The sequence below is a fragment of the Monodelphis domestica genome, chromosome 7 (assembly GCF_027887165.1).
Source record: "Monodelphis domestica isolate mMonDom1 chromosome 7, mMonDom1.pri, whole genome shotgun sequence".
In the NCBI taxonomy this organism is placed as follows: Eukaryota; Metazoa; Chordata; class Mammalia; order Didelphimorphia; family Didelphidae; genus Monodelphis; species Monodelphis domestica.
This window is the reverse complement of record NC_077233.1, coordinates 195,912,879-195,939,518: the sequence shown is the minus strand read 5'-3', so window position 1 is coordinate 195,939,518 and position 26,640 is coordinate 195,912,879. Positions and strand designations below refer to the sequence as shown.

The 26,640-nt window shown below is 37.2% G+C and overlaps 1 protein-coding gene across 2 annotated transcripts in view; it reads right to left on the bottom strand.

Annotated features, from left to right (window-relative positions):
* Positions 1 to 26,640, bottom strand: part of PIP5K1B (phosphatidylinositol-4-phosphate 5-kinase type 1 beta) — a 345,785-nt gene that overhangs the window by 4,571 nt on the left and 314,574 nt on the right. Inside the window, exon 14 of one of the 2 annotated variants that reach the window (XM_007498579.3) lies at positions 26,523 to 26,640. In XM_007498579.3, coding sequence (XP_007498641.1) covers positions 26,523 to 26,640 — 118 coding nt within the window. The other variant, XM_056806233.1, reaches the window with a different exon arrangement.

Sequence of the window (26,640 nt, the reverse complement as noted above, 5' to 3'; positions counted from 1 at the left end):
GGCTATGATAAATATTGCTTCAGTCCAAAATCTAGATAGCAATACTCAGTAATGGGATATGTTATTAAATTTATAGCCCCACAGAAACCTCAAATTAATATGCAATAAAATAACCCAGTGTTGTTTATATAGTAGCAAGAGGTTTGGAGTTTAATCCTCTTAATCCTGCTATTCACTATCTATGTGACCTTGGGCAACTAATTTTGTTTCTCTGGAGCTCAGTTTCTCCATCTGAAAAGATGAAGCTATGCCTTCTCCTCCAGAAAGCTTGATATAAACAGCATTAGGGAAACAGGGCTCTGAAACATGAAAAGATGTATTTTTTCCCTCTTTTGTTTGCCAGATGACTATTGCCATGTCTTTTACAATCAGATCACCAAGAACATAGACCTTTGAGTTTTCATGATATCCTGGTGAGGGTGAGAGATATTATTTCTAATTTAGAGATGGAGGAAATTGGGATTCCAAGTGAGAACTGATCTTACAAAAAATAATGGTTAGAAAGAAAAAAAAGTGTTTTCTTTTCTTTCCTTTTTTTTTAAAACTCTTACCTTTGTAATATTTATTGGGAAAGGAAATAGGAAGACAGGGGGGATACTGGGAGATTTGTATAGGGTAATGAGGAGTTAAGGGGAGAAAGGGTCTATTGCTTGGTGAGGCAAGGGAGGGAGATGCCCCCTGCTGAGAGGAAACCGCAGGGGTCCAAAGAGGTCTTTTTGTCTTTGAATGACTGAAACTGAAGTTCAGCTCCCTCTATGACCAGAAAAGATAGTCCACGTATCTGACTGTGTATTCAAAATATAACATTTAATAACTAGTTGGGACTGGAGGTTTTTCTCAGTTTCAGACCTGAGGCCAGGCCCCAGAGGCTGGTGGAGAGTTTGTCCCACTCCCTTCTACTCTCGTTGTTCTAATTCAGAATCTTAGCAGTATACAGAAAGCAAACAAGAACAATTCTAACCTTTAGAAGCCTGTGTCTTTGGGCTGAACCAAGAAGAGCATGCCATTCCAGACTGGGCTGAACAAGCTCCCCTCTCCTCCAACACCAGGATGCAAAGCCTTCCCCCCCCCTCCCCCGTCTTCCCCTGGCAGGAAGGAAGTGCTAGTCACAAGACCCAACTGCCACTCCCAGTTGGCCCCTTCCCCCACAAACTGTCAGTCTAATTTCCTTTCCACAATCGTCCTCTTTTTTTTTGTTGTGACCTTCCCAAGGTCACATATTTATATTATAGTTACCAATTTACTAAATCTACTCTAAGGAAATCTTAGCAGGAAAGTTTGGGTAAGGGTAGTTTGGGGTTTTACAATAAATTCAGTTCAATACATGTTGAACAAAAATATTACAAAAAATTTGAATCTTAGTGCTAATACTACTTACTCTACATTACTAAAACTAATACCTTATTTATAGAAATAATTTACATATAATACAACAATACATGTTGTTCCACATCATGATGTCAGTCAAATAGAAATATCTATTGATCTTTCTATTTGCTATGGAACTAACTATATACATATTTACATTTTGCATAAATACAACTTCAGACACTTGTTTATATAAACAAGATCTCTCAATATGTTAGTGATTTTGTGTTTTGTGTCTAATAGTGTTGTGTTGAATTAATACTTATCAAGTTTCTTTAGATTTCCACTTCTCATGTTGACTGATGTATCTCTTCTTTCTTCCAAGTTATGTAGTGATGCATGCTATTTCCCTAATATGTGAAATTACTTTTGTTTTATTATTTCAGCACACTCAATCTTACATATAAGTCTCGTTTTCCATCTGTCCACTAATATAAACAAATTTACAAGTTCAAAGTCTTAGCTGTCCATTTCAGCTTTTCCTCTTTGTTTCTTGTCTCTAGCATCTTTTCTTGATGCTTTTCCTCTGGGCTGGTTTAAAATCTTTTCCTCTGGGATGCTTTTCCTCTGGGTTGCTTTTCCTCTGGGGTGCTTTTCCTATGGGTTTCTTTTCCTCTGGGCTGGAAAGTTGTCTCAAACATTATGTGTCACTATTATTTCTTTGTGGTGTGCTTTTTATATTAATCAGTTTTTGTTTTCATTTCTCAGCACTATCTGTTGTCTAATTATCTTCGATGTCTGTTACAATGGTGTTGAACTTTTTCTGGTTTCATGTGGGAACAGTGAAACCATGAGTCTTTCCCTGCAACTTTTATAGCTGTTGGGGTAGTAAGCAATACTTCATGTGGTCCAGTCCATTTTATGTCTGTAGCCAATTTTCTATTGAAATTTTTAAAGTATACTATGTCTCCTGGTTTGATGTTGTGCAAATTGTAATCCAGGGGTACTGTTTGTTGTATCAAGCCCATTTCATGCAATTCTGCTATTCTTGTCTGTAAAGCTTGTATATATTTTGTTAATTGACAATCTCCACCTATCATGGCAATGTAAGTTGGTTTACAAGTCCTTCCTTGCCAAATTGCGTGTCCATATAGCATCTCAAATGGAGAGATGTGCAAATCTCCACTGGGTCGTGTTCTAAGATGGAACAGAACTAATGGCAGAATGTTTGTCCATTTTTGGTGTGTTTCTGCACAAAATTTTCCTATCAATGTTTTAATGTCTTTATTTAATCTTTCCACTTGCCCTGAACTTTGGGGATGATATGGCGTGTGGTATGTTGCTTGTATTCCTATATTTTTATAAATTTCATTTAATATTGACTGAGTAAAATGACTTCCACGGTCTGAGTCCAATTTTGAGGGAATCCCAAATCTAGGTATGATTTATTTTAATAGGATTTTGACCACAAATGCTGCATTGTTCTTTTTGGAAGGAAAAACTTCTGGCCATCTAGTCAGTCTGTCTATGATGACAAGGCAATACTTAAACCCTTTGTCTTTTGGCATATTGATAAAATCTATCTGTATAAATTCAAATGGAGTATATGCTAAGGGACGACCTCCTAAGCTTTTGGTCTTATAAACTCCCTGATTGAATTGCATACAAATTTTACATTTTTGACAAATTCTTATAGCATATGAGGATATTCCTGGTGCAGTTAAAAATCGTCTCACTGAATCGATCACAGCTTGGGTTCCACAGTGCCCTTGTGCATGTATTGCATTGTACATGTGATTAAAATAAATTTTTAGGCAGAATGGGCTTGCCTAGTTGCGAAAACCATATTCCTCTTATTTGTTTTGCTCCTAAGTTCTTTATCCATGATTGAATTTCCTGCTCATTATAGGCATCAGTGAGATTGTCCTGTTCAACTATTGAGAAATTCAATACATGAAAAGGTCCTTCTCTAGCTCCAAATTTTGCTGTAATGTCAGCTCTATGGTTTCCTAAAGACACACGATCATTAGCCCCTGTGTGTGATCTACAGTGGATTATTGCCACTTCCTTGGGAAGTTGTACAGCCTCAAGAAGTTTCATCAACCATGGATAGGTGCCATCACCATGGATCACAATCATGTTTTGCTTTAAGATTTATGAAGAACTTTCCTTTCTGAAACTTTATGAAGTAAGAGATATGAAATTTTCATTTCCATTTTATGTGTGGGGAAACTCAGAGAGATTGTAACTTGCCTTTAGTCACACAACTAGTGGATTCCAAAGTTGGAATGCAAACTTTGGCTTTTCAGTGCTGAGTCTAGTTTCCTCTTTTTACTAGGCCATCTTCCTTTTGTCCATTTATGTGGCCTTAACCAGCCCATTTGACTTCTCAAGGTTTCTGTTTCTTTATGTGATAAATGAAGAGGGGCTGATTGATTTAAGTTTCTTCTAGTTCCAACATTCCATGATTCCATGAAAATACAAGATATTTTGTTCATTCCAAGAGCAATAGCAGACAGGAGAACATTAAGTTTCATTTTTGCCAGTTTTTATGTTGGGAAAATGAAGTTCTCTTCCATGTTGAGAAATGGAATGGACTTTCATATTTACCTCTTCCTTGAATGTGAACTTGTTTTGTTAGCTTCCTTTTCAAGGTGAAGTTTAACCTCCAACTCTTAATTCAAGAAAGACTGATTTAATTAAGCACAGTGCCCGGTACATAGCAGGTATTTAAAATTTGTTGAATTAACTTTAAATTGCTATCTTGACCCCTACACACTGTAATTAACCTCCTTGTTTTCTCTTTTTCTTTTTTTTAAACCCTAACCTTCTTTCTAAGAATGGATAATAAGTACTGATTCTAAGACAGAAGAGAGACAAGGGCTAGGTAACTGAGGTTAAGTGACTTGCTTATTAGAAAGGGTCCGAGGTCAAATTTGAACCTAGGGTCTCCCATTACTAGGCCAGGCTGTCTATCTATTGAGCTACCTATTTGCTCCCTCCCCTCACACTCACACACATTTGCATACATTACATGCACATAGATGTATATGTATATGTGCATCTGTCTATAATTGTTTTTCCTTGGTGTAGGGAACTCCCTATGAAGAAACTCCTTCTAAGCAATGGAGATATTAGCACTTACTCTGCAATTTAAGAATCTTACAGTTGTCTGGGGAACAGAGATTTTAAGTATAAGCTAGTGTAACGTAGTCTAGTCTAGTTTAGTCTAGGTTTACACAGTTCTTCCTAACTTCAAAGCCTGCTTTCTATCAACTACTTCACTTTGTCTCTTACAATCTCTCTCTCCTCATCTCTAGCTAGCAGAATACACTACTTCTTTCAAGATTCAGCTTTAGCATAACCTTCCTACATGGAGCCTTTAAAATATTTTTATTTATTTAAAATAATAATTCCTAATCACATGTAAATTTTTTTAACATTTATTTTTTTTAAACCCTTACCTTCCATCTTGGAATCAATACTGTGTATTGATTCCAAGGCAGAAGAGTGGTAAGGGCTAGGCAATGGGGGCTAATTGACTTGCCCAGGGTCACACAGCTAGGAAGTGGCTGAGGCCAAATTTGAACCTAGGACCTCCCATCTCAAGGCCTGGCTCTCAATCCACTGAACCACCCAGCTGCCCCCTTAACATTCATTTTTAAGAATTTTGAGTTCCAAATATTCTTCTTATATCCTACCCCTCCCCTCATTCCTTGAGAAAGCAATTTGAGATTGATCATACATATGAAGTCATTCAAAACATATTTCCATATTAGCCACATTGTACAAGAAAACACAAATAAAGTATGTTTAAAAAATTGGGCTTCAGTCTTCCTTTAGAGTTTATCAGTTCTCTCTGGAGGTGAATAGCCTTCTTAATCACTGGTCCTTACAGATCATCTTGGATCTCTGTATTGCTGAGAATAGCTAAATCCTTCCCAGTTGATTATCTTTACAATATTGCTATTATATTACTGTGTACAATGTTCTCCTCACTTCACATAAGTCTTCCTGGTTCTCTGAAACCATCTTGTTCAATCATTTCTTATAGCACAATTGTATTCATGGAGGAGCCTTTCTTGAATCCCCACTGCTAGTGCTTCTTCCTTCCTAAACTATTGTGCTTATTTTGAGTTTATTTTGTATATATTGACATAATAGCATTTATATAGTGCTTTAAACCTTGCAAAGTACCTTAGGTATTATGTTGTGTCATATATTGTATATTGAATATTATATTACATAAATTATATCAATCCTCCCAATAACCTTGTCAGGTATACTACCCCATTTTACTGGAAAAATGTTGATGTGTTAAATGCCTTTTTCTGAATTACATAGCTATTAATTATCTAGAGCAAAATTTGATCTCAGGGCTTCTCTGAACTCAGGGGTAGACTCCAAGTCTATCCCTTTATTAACTACATCATTATATATATTTTATATATATATGTATATATATGAAGACAGAATGTAAGCTCCTTAAGGGCAGTACTGTTTTGCTTTTATATTTCAATTTCTGGGGGCTTAGCACAATTCCTGGCACATATTAGATGTTTAATAAATACTTGACTGAGAAAAATCTGCACATGGAAAAGTGAGTAAATGATTTGGGGGCAGCTATGGGGTACAGTAGATAGTGTGCTGGGCCTAGAGCCAGGAACACTCATTTTTCTGAATTCAAATCTGGCCTCGATGCTGGTGAGGCACCCTGTTGGCCTCAGTTTCCTCATTTGTAAAATGGAATGGAAAAGGAAATGGCAAAACACTCCAGCATCTTTGCCAAAAAAAAAAAAATCTAAATGGAGGCATGAAGAGCAGGACATGACTGAACAACAACAAAATTAAACAACTTGTCTCAAATTCACACAATCAGTGAGTGCCAGAGTACAGCTTTAAAGAGTTCAGAGAGGAAATGGGGCTTGAGTAAGGTTTTTTTGTTTGTTTGTTTTTTATTTTATTTTTAATTTTTTCCATAGTTAAATGATTCTTGTTGTCTCTTTCTCCTCTTTCCTCCCATCTCCCACAGTTTACAAGCAATTTCACTGGGTTATACATATATTATCATTGAGTAAGATCTTAAAGGATGGGTAAGGTTTGGGTTTGAATTAGGAATCATTCTATGCTTCTTCCCCTCCTACTCACTTTAATGGCTAAATATAGGCATGGTGTTAGCTCATGAGAGAATATATTTCCTGTCAATAGTTAAACATACACAATAAGAACCTAATACTACCCAATGCATAAAGTCAGGACTGAAGTGACAAGTACAATCTAGACTGAAGCGACAAGTTTGCTCTCCTCTAGGCTTTCTCGCATGATGGATTTAAGAGCTGGTCTTATCATTTCAAAACTGTTAGTGTGAAGGAGATTATTTAATGCCATTCCCCTCCTGGCGATTTGTTCCCTGAGTATGCTACAAGATGCTTTTGGCACCAGTGATTCATCACTCTCTGACAGTTCTACAACAGCATTTCTAGAACCCAAGTTACTTTTGCTAATTGTAAAGTTAATTTGTTACCTTATTATCTAATATATCACAAAGTTCTTTTATTTCAAGATAAGAGACAGGCAAATTAATCTTTCTCCCAGCTGCTTCCTTCCTTTGGAAAACACGAAGACGAAGAAAATCTATTATTCTCATTTGAAAAGGAACACTGTCATCTGATAAGTATACTGGCCTAACTCTCTTTGCCATAGAAGGGACTAATCAGATGTCAGAAACTCCCAGACTGTGTAGGGGCATGAGATGTAACATTTGGACTCTGTCTGAGGATGACTGGGAACGGGATCTTCCTCCCAAACCCTCTCTGCTTGGAATTCCAGATTTAGAGCTAGAAGGTACCTCTACTTCCTTACTTTACAGATAAGGAACTGAGGCTTAGGGAGTTTTAGTGAATTGCCTGAAGTCACATAAATAGTATCAGTAATGGGATTTGAACCAAGAGTCTCTGACTCCAATCCACTCTGCCCCATTATACCTATTTATACTAGTATTTTGATTTTCAAAGATTTTATAAAGGGAACATAGTAGAATAGTTCCAAGAGATCATCCTCAAAGACTTAACAAGAAAAAAATGTTCATATGCACACACATGTGGATGTCATGTATGTACTTATGTGTATATATGCATACACATGCACACTATGCACATACATGTCACACACAACTTCTAAGGAGGCAGTTGGTGAGTCTCTGGAATTTGTCTAGTCCTTGGACAAGACTCTTAACCTCTGATTCTCTGGCCAAAGGGTCCATTGGCTCTGTTGAAGAAGGAAATGGTAAGCCACCCTAGTCTCTTTGACAAGAAAACCTCATGGTCAGCTATGGTCCACAGGGTTACAAAGAGTCAGACATGACTGAATGACTGAACAACAATGACAACACCACCAACACCAATAACTCCTATTCTTCACTTTTGGAGACCCAGTTAAAGATACTACTGCATTAGCATTCTGAGGTAAAGAGAATCATTTTCTTTTATTAAACCCTAACTTGCCAAAAGGCCAATTCAAAAAGACTTAGGCAGAATTAGTTGTGATGATCAGAAATGGTATTGTGCAGACACAGCAAAAGAGGATTATCTTTTTTGTAAGCTATAGCATCTAGCATTACTTTAAAGGCAGATAAGTGGCACAATGGATAGAGGGCCAGGGCTGGAGTCAGGAAAATCTGAGTTCAAATCTGGCCTCAGATACTTATTAGCTATGTGATCCTGGGCAAGTCACTTCAATCTGTTTGCCTCAGTTCCCTCATTTTGTCAAATGAGCTGGAGAAGAAAATGGCAAACTGCTCCAGTATCTTTGCCAAGAAAACCCCAACTGGGGTCATAAAGAATTGGACACAACTTAAAGGTCTGAAAAGGCATTACTTTAAGGATGCCAAAACTTTGGTCTATCTCAGAAGAGGCATCATTGACATTTAAAGGATGAGTCCCTTATAAAATTTTTCAGCCTTAAATAGAACAAGTGAAAAAAAAGTATACAGTATAAAAATTTCTTTTAACCACACTTTATCTTTCAGATGAAATAGCTTTCAATCAAAATTTTAACACTGGATATTAACTAATCTCCCTTAGCCATAGGCTCGCTCCAAAAAATAGGTGGCTGCATTGATTGGGCCTGTAGAAAAAAATGCAACATATAATCATAGGCTTAGAGTTGGAAATAACTTTAGAAATTATTTGATGCAAAAACCTCATTTTACAGATGAGGAGACTGAGGTTTGAAATACCAAGTGATTTGCCCAAGGTTGAGCAGATCGCTAGTGGAAGACCTGGGATTTGAATCAGGGGTCTTCTAATTACAAAACCATCATTCTTTCCCATCATTCCACTAATCAAAAATCTAGATTCACTCTCCCTTTGGTGGTATATACCTCCCAACTAAATTATTATTTAAACAATTTTATGTTTTATAAAGCAAAAAAGTACAGTTGATACTTGGCAGGTCAATTTCTCTTTGAGTGACTTTTGCAAATCCTTAAGTACTAAGCTAGTATAATATGTTTGCTTTAGACCATTGGCCTCTGAACTTTTTGGATGACTTACCACTACCATTACAAAAATAAATTTTTGAGCATGCATCTTCAATGTGTTGTGTCTATTTACTTATTAATAAATTATACATACTTATGAACAATAATTACATTATACAATTTACATACAAGTAGATAATAAAAAAAGATGAAATGTGATCCTACGGTCAATAGAGACCCAAACTCTAGGTTAATTTCTTTGGCATCTGTGTGAAGAATGGATTACAAAGAAGAGATGAGACAGGGAGACCAATTAGGAGGCTATTAAAATAGCCCAAACTAAAGAGTGGCATCCTATACGTAAATAGAGAAAAGGGTACAATGAGGTTGTGATAACTTGGGTGACAAGAAGGATGGTGAGGCTGTCAAAGGCAATATAGGAGTTTGGAAGAGAGATGGACTTGGAGGGGGCTGGGGGGGTTGGAAAGGAATGTAAATCATCTAAGCAACACAGATCACAATCCACTCATACCTACTTATGCTGTGACTCATTCTGTCTCACCCAAAACTAAATATTTGGGGGGCGGCTATGGATAGACAGGGCTTTTCTTTCCTTTCCTTGTTGATCTCTGCTCTATTCCACTAGCATAGAACTCCATATACATATATACCTCCAGGAGGCATCTTTTGCAGATATAAGGTAATCTGTGACAGAGGGGAAGAATCTAGAGGTGGGATTTTTCCCAGTGATTTCTGGGTACCTGTGTAGTTGCTTCTACATGGATGCCTAAATAGGTTAAGGTTATAATTATCCTGAAGGGACAATGGTCATCTAGGAAGAGAGGAGGGTGGGAATTTGTATTGCAGGGGGAAGAAGATGGAGTTGAGCAATGTTGGGAAATGAGGGTAGGTGAGGTTGTATTAGAGACAAATTTCACAGTGAGAATGGTTTGTGACCCATCTTCTCACCTTTTAGTTGATTGCATGTCATGGTCTTCACTATTGGAGAGACCACATAAAAAACTGAAGATGGAGCCAAAAGAAACTCTTGATTTTCCATTTGAGAATTCTATTTAGCCTAAGCATTATCCTGAACCCCCCCCTTTTAAAAATTGAATACTTTCCAGATATTTTCACCAGTCCCTCCTTGAATGTCTAGAAGCAGGGAACAGAGTTGTAAGTAGAAAGGGAGCTGGCTTAGAAATAAGGAGAACTAGATACTGGTTCTAGTTGTGCCACTAAAAAATTGTGTGTATATGACCTTGGACAAATCACTTCATCTCTTAGTCTCAATTTCCTTATCTATAAAATGAAGTTGGGGCCACTAAGCTACTTAGCTTAGTGGATAGTGTGCCAGGCCTAGAGTTGGGAAGACCTGGGTTCAAATATGATTTCAGACACTTCCTGGCTGTGTGACCCTGGATAAAGTCACTTAATCCTAATTATCTAGCTATTGCCACCCTTCTGTCTTAGAATTGATAGTAAGTCTGGAGGTAAGGGTTTAAAATAAATAAATAAAAATGAAGTCCATTTGTATACAGACTGAATGATTTCTGAGTTCCTTTCCAACTCTTAACTTTTTTTTTTTTGCATTCAATGTCCCCTAGGCTTCTCTAACTAATGTCCAAAATGCATCTCATTATTTTTTTCTCTCTCAAGAACCAATCTCTCCTCCAAACTTCTTTATTTTTGTCAAGAGTACCATCATCTCCCTGATTCAGTCAGCCTGATTCAGAGACACTGCCTTTCATTTCTTAAATTGAAGAATCAAAAGAGATTAGAAATAGAAATGCATTAGGAAGAGACTGGGAGAATAGGGGAATCATAGGCAGTCTGGAAGGATATGATCAAGTGAGCAAGAGATTGAGGGTCAACTATATTCAATATCCCCAAGACTTGGGGATAAATGGAAATGAATGCTGAAAAGAAGTGGAAGTCAGCATTTCTTGTAAGATACAATGTAGCTGTTTTTGCTGTAAAGTGGGGTTATTCCAAAGAAATTACTCCAGCCTAACAAAACGAAGATAAGAACTCTTGCATTAATTTATTTGAAAACCAAATATTCCTTTGCTACTTCAATCATAAACCCTTACTTCTAACCATTCTAATAAGTTCAACTATATCAACACTAACAACTCTCATGGATAACAACATAAATAAAATCAATGTAATTTCTGGAAAGACTTACATGAACCGATGCAAAGTGCAGTAAGCAGAACCAGAAGAACAATGAACATAGTAGCAGCAATATCATATGAGCAACAAATGTGAATGATTTAGATTTTCTTAGCATTACAGTGATCCAAGACAATCCTAAAGATTCATGATGAAAAATACCACCTGCCTCCAGAGGAAGAACGGATAGAGTCTAAATGCAGACCAAAACATACTATATTTTGCTTTCTTCTGCTTTTTTTTTGTTCAGGTTCTCTTCTATAAAACGACTAATGTAGGAAAATGTTTTCAATGATTGTACATGTAAAATCTATGTCAGATTCCTTACCATTTCAGGGAGGGGGAAGGAGGGTAAAAGGGGAGATCAGTTTGAAATTCAAAATAAAAAAAAAATAAATGTTAAAAGTGTTTTTCCATGTAGTTGGGGAAAAATAAAATATAATTAAAATAAATGAGATAATAGCTTAATTTAAATGATTTTAGAATTTAGCTATACTAATTAAAAATGGGAGTTCTATTCAGATGCTGTGGGATTTAGGGAGTCAGGCTCACTTTTGTTGCAATAAAGTAGTAAATCTGTTTCTTTATTCTGCTTATCAAGATTATTTGTACAATAGCTTAAGGGATGGAATGGCCTTTTTTGAGATTTATTATAAAGTGATTTTGGAAAATACATTAGGAGCCAAGAGATTTGGATTCCAGGCCTCACGTAGGGCGAATGAGCTGTGAGTCATAGGTGAGTTGCATCCCTTTTCTGGTCCTAATGACTTTTTGATTAAACAAAATGACTAAATGTCCTTTAATGTCCCTTTCAGCTCTGAAATTCAGTGATTCTATGGGTTCACTTTTGATACCATGGGTAGGAGATGTTACTAGCTGACAAAAACATAATAAAAAAGGATTCATTCCAACACTGATACAAATCCATTATAAACTATTTCTTCAAACAGCCAATCATTTCATGAGTACAGATTACTGGATGGGTCTAGATGTATGATTTTAGTAATGTATGGAATTCTCTGGCCTGGAAACTCCTGTAGATGGAGATTGGTGAGTCATTTATAACTTCTTACCATTTGCAGAGTTGTCTGGGGTATATTGACTGAGTGGTTAAGTGACAGCTAGTATGTGTTGGGGGCAGGTCTGGAACCCAGATCATCCTGACTCCAATCCTGACCCTTTAACCACTACATCAGCAATTCTCAAAGTGTGGACCAAAGACTCATGGGAAGTTGGGGGGGGGGAGAAAGAGTTAGCATTTTTTGGGGGGAGGGTTTCATAACATTATTTGATTTTTGCCAATAGAAAACTCTTCTCTTTTCTAACTACATAACTATAAGTTTTTTTCAAATACTTCAAAACCAAGACAACATATCACAACAGATTGAACACAGAAGCAGATTTGAGAGTCTAGCTGTCTTCTATTAATTCAGACATTAAAGAGATTTGCAAAATAAACCAAACAATGTAACTCTTCTGATAATTTTTTTGTTTTGGAAAATAATTATCTTTCATAAAATATTGTTTATGTTAGCATATAATAACTTTATCATTATTTAACAGAAATTAATATTTGATAGTTTTATCAGTTTAATTCTTAGAGTAAATATTGATAGATATAAGCCACAGAAACAAATGTTCTTTGGGGCCTTTAATAATTTTTAAGAGTATAAGGGGATCCTGAGACCAAAAAGAACTGAGAACTACTGTACTACTGCATAGGTACAAAATTCTCTGCTGTGGGCTAGATTAGATTAAAGTGCAATTTGGGAATAGTCAACAAAATAAATAGAAATTCATAGTTTTTTAAGTCAATATGGGACCAATAGGGATCTCATTTCTATTTGACCTTGACACCATTGTCCTGTACCATGATGCTCTAGCACAGGCTACAGATATTCACTGACAGACCTCAATCATGCATATTGAAGACATCAAACTCTGAAAAATTTAAATACAGAGTTAAAAAGTTAGACTGTGGTTTACAAAGGCTAGGGTTAGGGTTGTGACTCCTAATTAAAAGTATTCCTAAAAAACAAACAAGCCCTTATTTCTATCTTAGTATCAACTCTTTTTCTTCTTCTTTCTTTTAAAAACATTTTTAAAGCTTTACTTTCTTTCCTAGTAACACTTCTAAGACAGAAGGGCAAAGGTTAGGAAAATGGGCTTAAAAGACTTGCCCAGGGTTACACAGCTAGAAAGTGTTGAAGGCCCCAGATGAACTAACCCCTCCCAACTCCAGGCTTGGTGCTCAGAATCAGAAAGACATGGATTTTTGTCCTACTTCAGAAGCATATCATCTGGGTGAGCCTAGACAAATCACTTAACCTCTTAATTCCTTTTTTTTTTTTAAACCCTTACCTTCCACCTTAAAATCAATACTGTGTATTGGTTCCAAGACAGAAGAGTGGTAAAGGCTAGGCAATGGGGCAATGGGGGTTAAGTGACTTGCCCAGGGTCACACAGCTACAAACTGGCTAAGCTCAAATTTGAACCCAGGACCTCCTGGCTCTCAATCCTCTAAGCCTCTTACCTGCCCCTAAAAGTATTCTTAATGGTATCTGATTTTCAAAGTGCTTTTCCTCCAACAATTGTGTGAGATAGGCAGGGAAAGCATATTTCCCATTGCTTTATAGATGAGGAAATAGATTTAGAGGGATCATATGCCTTAACCAAAGTCATACAGGTTGTGATTCAATATGGTAAGAAGGGGCTGATTCCTAAAGTTTGGTCCAGCTCTACCTTTGGAAGCCTTTACAATCTTAGATGTTCCCTTACCCTTTCTGGGCCTATTTCTTTCTTTGACAAATAAGGAGGTTGGACTAGATCAGAAGTATGAAACATACAGGGCAACTGCAAGGACAAGATTAAAATGTATCATACCCCAAATAAAAAAACAAACAAATTAATTTGTTTAATTTAAAATTAAGAAATTAATTTTTTTTTGCATAAACTATATCAAATTGCTTGTATTCTCAGTGAAGGGGGAAGAGGAGAGTTGAAACTCAAAAAATTTAAAAAGAATATAAACAGTTTTGTTTACATGGAATTGAGAAAAAATAAAAATTAAATGTAAAACATAGTTTGCTTGGCTCCTTATGTATAATCTAAATAAAATTGCTTGGAGGGGAGGAAGAAACATAAACATTTTAAAAAATGTTAAATTTTTTGTTTATGTATAATTGAGGAAAAAATTAAATAAAAATGTAACAGGGAAATATTTAACAAAAATAAAATAGAACCTAGAAAAAGTTAATAAGTGGCTTTCTAAGTCAAGATGCAGTTGCAGAGATCCTCTTTGTTTAATACCACTGGAAGCAATGAATTTTAAAGCATCTTCTAGCTCTAAGTCTGTGATCCTAGGATTTTAAATCTATGTATCTATGATCCTAAACAACAATAGGGATTTGAATCTGTGTGTCCTCACATGCTAGTGTACTATGCCATCAGTGTTTGTTTATTTATTTATATTAAAACCCTCACCTTCCATCTTAGAATCAAATAGTGTGTATTGATTCCAAGGCAGAAGAGTGGTAAAGGCTAGGCAATGGGGGTTAAGTGACTTGACCAGGAAAGTATCTAAGGTCAGATTTGAACCCAGGACCTCACATCTCTAGGCCTGGCTCTCAATCCACTGAGCTACCCAGCTGCCCCCAATCTCTGTTTTTACAGAAGTCTTCCATATACAAAAGTACCTCTCACCCTGATCTGCATATTCTTCCCCTACCTTCCCAACCCCCCAGACCTGTCATGTCTCAGGAGTAGACTTCCTCTATTTTTTTTTTTAAGACAGAAGAGTGGTAAGGGCTAGGCAATGAGGGTTAAGTGGACTTCCTGTATTAATGTGGTTTTGCCACTTTTTTTTTTTTAATCTTGGAGAATTGCCTGGGGCACTTAGCCATTAAGAGACTAGCCAGCTGAGGGTCCTGCAGCCACTGTCTGTCAGAGGCAGGATCTGACCAGCCTCTTCTGACTTTAAATCTACTTCTAGATTCACTGCACTAGGCTACCTCTCAGGAAAATTTGTTAATCTATTCATTCAGTCACTTTCTCTCCTCTGATACCTTTTATCCTATTTATTAATTCACAATGAAAATATAATCATTCTCCACATCATTCCCACATTGTAACTGACATCTCTGAACAGGGAGGTTAGTTAAAGGGACAGCTAAGTGTTTTTCCCCACTTGCCCTGCTATTCTGTACTTTGAAAATACATTTTGCAGAGATGTGTGTCTAGATTAAGTGCCAATAAAATGCAAGGGATATTAATATGGAATGACAGTTAGGATAAAAAAAGGCTTAGCCCAGATGTAATACATTAGAAAAAAGTTATTACTTTGCAGTGCCTGGTCTTCAAATCATTATCATTATTATTATTAAAATAGTAACCTCATTATTTCCCTTCACTCCTTTGTCAGCTAGATATAGAAAGACATTTATGAGGGTAGCTGGATGGCTCAGGGGATTGAGAGCCAAGCCTAGTGAAGAGAGGTCCTGGGTTCAAATATAACCTCAGATACTTCCTGCCTGTGTGACCCTGGGCAAGTCACCTAACCCCACCAACCTTACCACTGCTTCTGCCTTGGAACGAATACACTGTATTGATTCTAAGATACAAGTTAAGCATTTTTAGAAAAAAGACATTCCTGCTCATTATACTTTTTCTCATCCATATTTTATACATACTCATTATATATGTTGGGCATGGTTTTGCTACTCTTACCATTAACATGTCCTTGTGCTCTGTACTGGACCAAGAAGAACTCTTAGCAGTTGAAAGTTACATTACAGCAGTTACAAAGTCACATTAATGACTCTGAATGCTTCTGATAATTCATTTGAAAAGTAGAACAAATCAGAGTTCTTCTTAATGCCCTACTCTATTGTTGTCAGTTCTAAAACCAATGGAAAGCATCCCTTTAGTCACTAATTAAAAATATCACTCAAGAAACCTCCCAGTATTTGAATATCTGCAAAGTGATTTGTTGTTGTTTGTTCAGTCATGTTCTACTCTTCATGATCCCATTTGAGATTTCGTTTGTAAAGATGGTTTGTCATTTTCTTCTCTAGCTTAATTTTACAGATGAAGAAACTGAGGCAAACAGGGTGAAATGACTTGGCCAGGATCACACAGTTAATAAGTGTCTGAATTTGGGCTTGAACCCCAAAAGATTAATCTTCCTGACTTCACAGCCTGCTCTTTATGCCCTGTATCAACTAGCTGCCCCTAAATCTAAATGATTTAGACTACCTCAGATGCATGCAACTTAAAGGTTGGTTCTTTTTTAAACACTGGATTTAAATTTTAAGAAGCTGAGTTCCTTATTACCTGTTTTCCTCTGTGTAAGTCATTTAGCCCACCCCTCAAACATTCGTTTTCTTGCGTTTAAAATGAGGGACTTATGTGGTGCAGTGTGAAAAATTCTACATTTGGAGTCAGAAGCCCCAAGAGAGACCTGAAGATTTCAGCTCTACTAACCTTGGGCCAAGTCTCTTTAGCTCTATGGGCCTCAGTTTCCTCATTTCTTGAAGGGTTGGATTCAATGACCTTTAAAATCTCTCCAAGATCTGAATTTTCAGATCCTCATTGAATAGTTGGAAATCCAAATCAAATGCTTCAGTAAGCACGTTAAAACACAGATTGAGTGCAGCTGGGTGGTGCAGTGGCTAGATTGTGGGATTAGGAATCAGGAATCCCTAATTTCTAATTCTCTTTCTCTTTTTTTTAGGTTTTATTTTTTAATTTTTCCCATGGTTACATGATTCTTGTTGTCTACCTCCTCTCTTCCCTCCCCATTCCCAGAGTTTGTAAAGTGCTTTACATATGCTATTTCTGGTCCTTCAAACAATCTTAAAGTAGTTATTATTATTATTATCTCATTTTACAGATGAGGAAATTGAGGCAGATAATGGTTAAGTGAGGTCACATAGTTAATAAATGCTTGTCAAAGAATTAGAAATCAGTATCACTTGTTTATATGGGTATGTGACTTGGGGTTTTGGTTTTAAAAGATTATTACAAAAATGAATAACAGATAAATAGGTTCTGAGTGATAATACATGTATAACCCTGTAGAACTGCTCCCCAAACGCCAGGAATGGGGAGGAAGAGAGGAGGTAGACAACAAGAATGTGTTATTATTATTTTATAGACTTGTTTCAGGTAAACCGAGGGGAAGTCATTCTAACTTATAGACACAATAGATAGCATGGCCACTTAAAAGAGATTCCATTTGTTATCAGTTACATTTATATCAATACATTTTAAATGGTTTATTGATGTAGCCTATTCAACATTGCCCCTGCAAAATGAATTGTACAATAATGCCCATCCCCACTCCCATTCTAATCCTGCTATAAATTATGCTGATCATCAGAGAACAGGTCAGCTCATTTTCTACCATGACTTCCTCTGGCCTTCATTAAGCTCAGGAGAGGCCACCCTGGAGTTTCCTTTCTGCTTTCTCCTAGCTCAGAGGCCACTGGTACCTGAGATGACCACACCTCATATATTCTCTGATTCTCTGAGCCCCCAGTGGGGATATTCCAGTTTGGCCCTATTCCTACAGAATGCCCCCATTTCACCCAGTTTTAGCTAAGGTCCTATTTTCTTACAACTAGTTCAGCTGAGGTATGTTTGTATTTTTATTAAGTACAATGGTCTAGTTTAAAATAATTCCTACGTAGGTCAGAGGAATAGGCTGAATCTCTCTCTCTTTCTCCCCCCCCCCCCGAAAAGTATATATAAATAAATATAAACATATAAACTTATGTGGATATACTTCTATATATGCACACATACTATGATTATTTATTTATAATACTTGAATTTTTCTCTGTCCCATATTTATATATATACTTATCTGAATAAAATATATTTATACTTATATGTATATATTTATATATGCATATATAGACATAAACACACATGCTATGGATTATTTATTAATAATATTTGGGATTAACTTTATGTGATGAGAGGTTGCTTGCACCCAAAATGTCACCTGATTTTAGTAACACTCCAGGAATGTGTGAGATGCCTCCTGGGTATTTTGGGTTCCCCCAGGTCCTGGATTCACCCAAAACATTTTTATTTGTCTCTACACCCAGAGTTGTTTTGGGTCTACCCAGGTTTGTGTTTTGGGTCCCCTTCACGTGTTTCCTGTGTGACATGTGTAGAAGCCTTTGTCCAAATCTTATAAACTTTCCAGACCAAGAGAGAGAGCCAACCTCTCTCTCTCTCTCTCTCTCTCTCTCTCTCTCTCTCTCTCTCTCTCTCTCTCTCTCTCTCTCTCTCTCTTTCTCACTCTCTGTCTCTTTCTCTGTCTCTCACTCTCTCTCACTCTCTGTCTCTCTGTCTCTCATTCACTCTCTTTCTCTCTCTCTATCTGTCTCACTCTCTCACTCTCTGTCTCTTTCTCTGTCACTCACTCTCTCTCTCTGTCTGTCTCACTCTCTCACTCTCTGTCTCTTTCTCTGTCTCTCATTCACTCTCTCTCTCACTCTCTGTCTCTCTCTCACATACACACACTCTCACTCTCACCCTCTCCCAAATGACCCAATAAATTTCTTTCTACAATGATTTCAGATTCTGGGATTTGTTCTTGTGAAAAACAATGTAAACATATGAGATATATGTATGTAGATTCTATACTATACATACATGTGTAAGTTATATATAAAAGTGATATATGTATTCATTCTAAGACAGAAGAGTGGCAAGGTCTGGGCAATCAGGGTTAAGTGACTTGCCCAGGGTTATCTAGCTAGAAGTGTCTGAGGCTAAATTTGAATTCAGTTCTTACTCCAGGCCTGCTGCTCTAATCCCGTATTACCTAGTTTCCCCTAAAAGTGATATTCTTGAAAAGATAAGTTATTTTTCAAAAAGAGTCTGGTTACTCATAAACACCATTAAAATACTAAACAAGTCTTCTACTATAATAGGCCCATGATTTAAGTAGGGATGATGACAGAACAATCATGGCATCCTGGATACTAAAAAGTCCACAGGAAAAAAAGACAAAAAGTGAATGTGTGCACTGATCCTTCTTTTGAACCCTGTAGAGATATATCCTTCTTCGTTTTTTAGTTACTCCATCCTAGATGTGAAGGCAAATGAAAATTGAAAGGAGGGTAATGAGCTATTAAAGTGAATAGACTTTTAGGTCTGAATGAACATGCAGATGTAAAATGAAAATCTCCATGCATGAAAACACATCCTGGAATTAAAAGTTAATGATTCAGAGCCTTCCAGACATGCAGCTGTTTGAAATACTCTTAAAGTTTGGGGCAGAGGATGGGAAAGAAAAGGCAAGTTGGAGAGGCCATACTTTCCACCATCTTCTTCTCCCATGGTGTTTTCTTTAGGCCACAAAGGGCACCCCCATCTTATCAACAGACTCTGTTCTAAAAGTGGTATATAAATGGACAATTTGGAAACATTTAATAAAATCATGAAACTTTGGAACATTTCATAGAATGAGTGGGAAGAGACACTGGGGATGATCAGGGTCAGGGATTCTTAACCCAGAATTGCTTTTAAACATATTTTGATGATGATTTCAATATAACTGATTTCTCTTGTAATTCTGTGTATTGTTTTATGCATTAAAAACATTATTCTGAGAGTGCATCTAGTGGTTCCCCTAGACTACCAAAAAAGATACATTAAATAAAAAAGGTCAAGAACCCTTGATCTAGTTCAATCTTCTTGATTTTACAGATGAAGAAACTGAAATCCAGAAAATGAAGCCCTAATAAGTTAGGAGTGAGGCTAGGAGTGGCATGTCTTTTAACTTGCAGTCAGATGTCTTTCAATTATTCAATTATACCTGGTGATTAAGTTGTAAATAGTGGTTAGGGGATTAGCTGGGTGTCTCAGTGAATTGAGATCCAGGCCTAGAGATGGGAGGTCCTGGGTTCAAATCTTGCCCCAGACACTTTCCAGCTGTGTGACCCTGGGCAAGTCACTTGACCCTCATTGCCTAGCCCTTACCACCCTTCTGCTTTGGAACCAATACACAGTATTGATTCCAAGATGGAAGGTAAGGGCCTTAAAAAAATAAATAGGGGTTAGTTTATAAATGGTAGGTTTTCTTTATTTCTTTTTTTTTAAACAAACAAAAACAACCCTTGTATTGTCTTAGTAAGAATTCTAAGACAGAAGGGCAAGGGCTAGGCAAACAGGGTTAAGTGACTTTTCCAGAGTCATACTTCTAGGAACCAAGGTCATCCCAACTCCAGGCCTGGTTCTCTATCCACTGTGCCACCTAGCTGTCCCATAATGGTAGATTTTCAGGCCAGCCCATGAAAACAATTTATAATACATCTGAAGCATACATTGTATGCATAGTATACAGGATCACGCCACTATGAATAATAATATTTTGGGGAGAAAAATGATTCATAGTTCCAGTTTGGGATGCCTGGACTCTAGTGCCTCCTACCTTAGCAGTAAGAATAGAAATCCTTCTTCTTACTAGCTAAAAGACAGCAGGAACTTGTAGTCCCCATTTCCAGGTCACTAGTGCTGAATTCTTGTAAAGTAGAGAATGTATAAGGGACAGAAACTAAGCTCCAAAGGGCAGGAAAGGGTGTTCCAGGGAGTAAAGGAAAAATTGCTCATGGCAATTGAGTGATACTTCCCAGTTCTCGCTCCTTTCTTCCTGTATCCCTTTCCTCTGTGACTATCTATTACTTTTGACCAGGGTCACTCTCTTTCCTGGGTCATTACAGAACAGCAATCAAGTCTCACAGCTTCTCTCCACTTCAGTCTCTCAGGCACAAAGTGCTTTGAGGAGTTTTGGCTGTTAACAATGTGAAACAGATAGATGTGTTAAAAGTCCCATTCCAATATCTCTCAGCTTCTTTCTCTTTTAATTTAGATCTGACTTGTTAAATTGCAAATAGGTGCTAATGGGGTCTTTGAGTACAAAAAGGACCAAAGGAATAGGGATTCCATGTTTCAAAGAAATGCTAGACTCTCATTATCTTGGGTACTTTATCACAAGAGTTAGGGTAAGAGTTGGAGCTCTGTGGGTTTGACATCAATTGGGATGACTGAGGGAGGGAAGGGTTAAAGGATGGAGAGCCCATAAGAGGATACAAGGGCAAAATCTGATTAATTGGTAGAGAGGGAAGGGAAGAGAAGAGAAGGAAAGAAGAGAGGGAAGACATATAGTTGATCATTTCCTATTTGGTCTGGGCTTTCAAAGACTCACTTAGGGTTATCTGAAAGGTCTTCTTCTTACAGATTCTACCTATACTGAAAAGCTACTCCCCAATACCAAATGCTATTAAAAATCAATAGACATCTTAGAAAAGGCTCTGTAGGTGTACACATTGGAAACTTCCATCCCAGCAGCTTCTGGTCAGAAACCTAAAAACATGCTTACATCAGAGACGTTTCTTAGATGATGCAAAGGTTTCTTCCTATTATGGAGCTTCATCAAGGTCTTACTTTGGCTCTATGCTTGAAGGCCCACAAATTGGTCAATTTAATTAAATCTACTGATACTGGAAAGCACACTTCTTCCAAGTAAGGCTCTCCCCTCTCGGTATTGCAGGGACTCTATCATCATCTAAAACATCAGTGCTGAAACAGCTATCACTACATTTGCCAACTGTGGTGCCTTATTTTCTTAAAAAAAAAAAAAAGCCCCTATCTTCCATCTTAGAATCAATACTGTGCATTGGTTCCAAAGCAGAAGAGTGGCAAGGGCTAGGCAATGTGATTTCACCAGGGTTACACACATAGGAAATATTTGAGTCCAGATTTAAACCCGTGTCTCCCTATCTCTAGGTCTGGCTCTCAACTAGTCACCTAGTTGCGCTCAATGCTTTCTTTTCTAATAGTACCAATCCTCCTTTGACAACACTAATTGTGTCACTGCAAATGACTCTCAAACTAACTAGCTCTCAATCTAAATGAAAAGCTGGGATTCATGCAAGTGTGAATATGAGCATGTATGTGTGTATTCCATCCCACTCCAGGCAGGAATTAAGAGGTGGACAAGGAGGCAGGTAAAAAATCCTAAGCCTCAGCAATGGGGAGAGAATAGGAGTTTTTGAGGTCACTAGTTCACTTAACTGGGGTGATTATTCCTAAAGAAGTTAGTTATACTTCATGTGTATGGTATAGTTATGGAGACTGAATGAAAAGGCATTATTCAGTCATTTCAGTTTTGTCCTACTCTTTGTAACCTCATTTGGGGTTTTCTTAGCAAAGATACTGGAGTGGTTTATCATTTCCTTTTCCAGCTCATTTTACAGATGGGGAAGCTGAGGCAAACAAGGTTGAGTGACTTGCCCAGGGTTACACAGCTAGTAAGTATCTGAGGCTAGTTGAACTCAGGAATATGAGTTTTTCTAACTTCAGACCAGGCACTATATCCACTGGGCCACCTAGCTGCCCAAATGGAAAAGAAAAACAAAAACAAAAAAACAACACTATAACACAAAAAATATAGAGAAAAAAATAGCTAGTATTTATAAAGCACCTACTCTATGATAGGCACTAAAAGCTAAAGTGCTTTACAAATATCTCTGTTGATCCTCATAATAATTCTGGGATGTAGTGGCCCTTATTATTCTCATTTTGCAGATGAGAAAGCTAAGGTAAATAGAGATTAAGTGACTTGCTCAGGATCACATTGCTAATAAGTGACTGAGGCCACTTTTGAACAGAACTTTTCCTGATCTATCCACTAAGCCATCTAGCTGCCTCTAAAACATTTAATGATAGAAGTGAAATAACAGCAAAAATCTATTTCCTATTTCCATCTTTCTTAAATAATCCCTTCCAAATATGTAATTAAAATGAGCTAGATACCATACTTGTGTCCATAACATATACTATTCTGCCAGGAGTTAAAATGACAGCTGTCGATGTTCATTAATCAGGAGCAGAATCATTAGACTTCCTCTTTTCTGCAAATGTTCTTTCATTCTAAATGCGAAGTGTTTGAACAAACAATGATGATTAGAAATGAGGCCCCTTTTTTGGGGGAGGGAGTTGGTGATCTATATGCCTGAAATCTACTTTTAAAAAATAACATAAAGCCTCTGTTATGAAGCTGAAAAATATTTTGTATATGTTTTTCTGCCTTGTTCCTCTTTTCTTGTTTTGACTCTGGAAAGTGATTGATTCTCTTCCTTAAGGATCTGCATAGGTCGGTTACATTGAAAAGCAAAACAAAGCTCAGAGGGAATGTTGTTTACCATCCATATGAGACTGCATGGGGCTATGAACAAAGTTAAAATTCTCCCAAAGCATGGGAAACATTAGCAGCACTAGAAATAAACAGCCAGCTGGTTGCTCCCATTAGGGAAGGCAATGAAAATACAGGGACTAAAGGAATAGGAGACAGTATCAGGATTTAACCCTATCATTGCACATTTGAAAGTGGGCATAGTGTAAAAGAGGGGCATAGGAACTGAGGTTAGGGGTAGGGCGAGGTACATGAGAAAGGAAGTGAGCAATATGCTGGTTTAGGTCTTGTAAGGAGAACTTAAAGAACTGCATGGAAAGTGAGCTTTTAATCAATTCCTTGATACTTCTTTCCCTTTTGCTTTCTCATTAACCTCAAATTAATTTAGTGTGCTATACAGGTTCAATGAACAGTGTACCATCATTTATAATAAGAATTATCATTCCTGAGTTGAGTCTAGAAGAAGTGCCCACCATTAACATTTTGAATTATTGACTTCTAGTTGGAGCTCGAAGTAATTCAATTGAACAAACATTTGAGTACCTCCTTACTTACTCTACATATTTCTTAACATCCACCCTATGTACTCTTATTATTCATAGTATCTCTCTCATTACCTCCCAACTTTTGAAAAACCTTTGATTGGTACTGGAAGATAGGAGTGATTTCTAAGAGAATCTCATCTACTTTCAAACAGTTCTGGCAAAACTACCTTTTAGTAACAAGTAGATTGCTTTCCTTTTCTCTCTCTCAGGCAGTGAGAGTCGATCATAGGTGGGTGGATGAGGAATGTGGGAAAGTAATATGAAGTTCAGAGGTAGATCCAGTATCTAAAAAAATGTTTATATCTGATCAACTAGATTTTCGGGTTCTTCACTAAGGTTTCTATAGCGATTTAGGTAAGTGGTCTTTCCAAGGAGTCACTGAGCCATCTCATCTAGGGAAAGAAGCAAGGAGTAGAAATTTATCTCTCACTTTACTATTGTTAACAATGAGGTCCCTGAAGCTTCTAAAAATCATGGTTTTGGAGCCCTTTGTTACTCTTCTCAAATTTAGTGAGAGTTGTTTTGAGTAATGAATTCAGTAAATCAGACTCTATTATCAAATAAAGTAAGAATCATCAATCTAACAGCACGAACATTTACTTGAGGCATAAAAGCAATGTGTATAGCAAGAGAGAATAAAGTAAAAGGATCGTTTTCTGTCACTACAACTCTCTGAAGTGCTTTATGTATTCTGGTTTTTTTTTACAATCATATCCCCCACCCTTCTCCATTTGTTAGTCTAAACTAATTAGAGAATATTATGGTCACTTCAAAACTCATAGGCTCAATGGTCAAAGTTTAGGCTTTGGTCCTCTCTGCTCTATGTAGTTCAGCAGAAAATTTTCAAGGTAGGGTATAGAATTACTGCTGTCTTGGGGTAGGCTGGAGAAGTGTGAAGGATTCACTTCACATATTCAGTTAGTTCCCAAATCTTGTCCTCTCTTCCTTTATAATATCTCCAGTTCAGGGCCTTATCATCTCTTACCTGGGCTATTACAACAGACAATTTGAGGTTTCAGCCTCCAGATTCTTCCAGCCCCCTGATATATCTTCCATGCAGAAGCCCAAGTAATTTTCCCAAAGTGCAGGTCTGACCATGTCATATATGATCTTTTTCTTGCCCCTATTCAAATGCTAGCAGGTCCCTATTGCCTCCAGGATCAAATTTAAGCTCTTTTGTTTGGCATTTATAGCCCTTCACAATCAGAGTAGTTTTCTGGGCACTATTCAGAACTAATTTAGTGAATGGTACTCTAAGGTCATGGAGGACAAAATTAAATGGCATATGGATAGAATCAGGGCAGCTCAGTGGCTCAGTGATTAGTGTTGAGTCTGAAAGGAAGGAGTCTCATCGTGATGATTTCAAATCTAGATACAGATACTTATTAGCTGTGCGATCTTGGACAAATCACTTAGCCCTGTTTGCCTCAGTTTTCTCACCTGGAAAATGAACTGGTAAGCTACTCCAGTATCTTTGTCAAGAAAATGAAAAAAAAAATGGGGCCATGAAGAGTTGGATACAACTGAAATACAACAATATGGGTAGAATCGATACCAAGAAAGGACCTTATTCACTCTTTAAAAAGTATATTTTTTAAACATTTACCCTTTTTGTCTTAGAATCAACTAAGCATTGGTTACAAGGCAAAAGAGCAGTAAGGGTTAGGTAACTAAAGTTAAGTGACTTGCCCAGGGTCACATAGCTAAGGAGTGTCTAAAGTCACACTTGAACCCAGGACCTCCCATCTCCAGCTCTCTTCACTGAGCCACCTACCTGCCTCAAGAGTTGTCTTTTAAGGCTTTTTTTCCCCCCCAGCTCTAATTCTGTGAGCTATGAAAAGAGGAAATGATCTTCTGAAATGTATTTTTAAACAACTATTCTATCAATCAAGAAGTATTTATCATTGACCCACTTTGAGTCTGGCATTGTGCTGAATGGGGTGGACATACAAAAGCAAAAGCTAAACAGTTCTATTCAAGGAACTTACATTTTACCAGGAGAAACAAACAGGTACATATGTTGGAATATATGTAATAGATTCAGGGTAATTTTTGAGAATAATGTACCAATAATTAAGGGGAACAGACCCATAGAAGGTGGCACTGTAAAAATGGAGATTTGAACCCCGGACTTCAATCCCTAGAAGTCCTTGGCCACTTCCCATAATGCTTTGTAACTGCACCTGAATTCCCACCTGGGCCAAGAACAGAAATTGTATTTAAACTGATTCTGCCTTCTACTTGCTCTTTCGGCTTCCTTGTCTGGGCACACGCGGCTCTCTACCTAGCCGGCAAAATGTAGGTTGTATGTGCTTTCTTATTTTGTATTTTCTTTATTTCTTGATCTTTAATAAACCTCATAAAAATATAATACTTCTGGCAGAGAAACTAAATTTTAATCTTAACAGCACTTGAATTGAGTCTTGAAGAGAACTAAGATTTTGCAGAGGTCTCTAGAGACTTTACTTAGTCTCAAGAAAAAAGGCTATTCCCAAAAGCCCAATACATTTAGAATCAGGTGATCATGCTAATGTCCATCAGAAAATCAATGTCTCACCTGTATTTTCTGACTCCATTTTATGCTCTGAGTGAACAAACTGTGGGGAGACTTTGAAGACTAAACTTGGACTCAAAATGGTTTCATTTGTTTAAGGCCAGTCTTGGTTTATCATTATGTTTATTTAAAACTATAACAACAAAAAATCAAGGGTGTCTAATTTTGTGAAATGTGCCCATGTGTAAAAGGGGATCTGGACCCATTAAGTGAGAAGACTGGATAAAAAAATAACCAAACCCAACTTACTAAATAGACATCCAACACAGAGGCATTATCGTCCTGTGTTTCCAGTGTGCTCTGCTCAGAAGTCAAGTAGATGGCACTGTCTTCCAATGTGAAAGTGGAACTTGAAGGTAATCCTTTA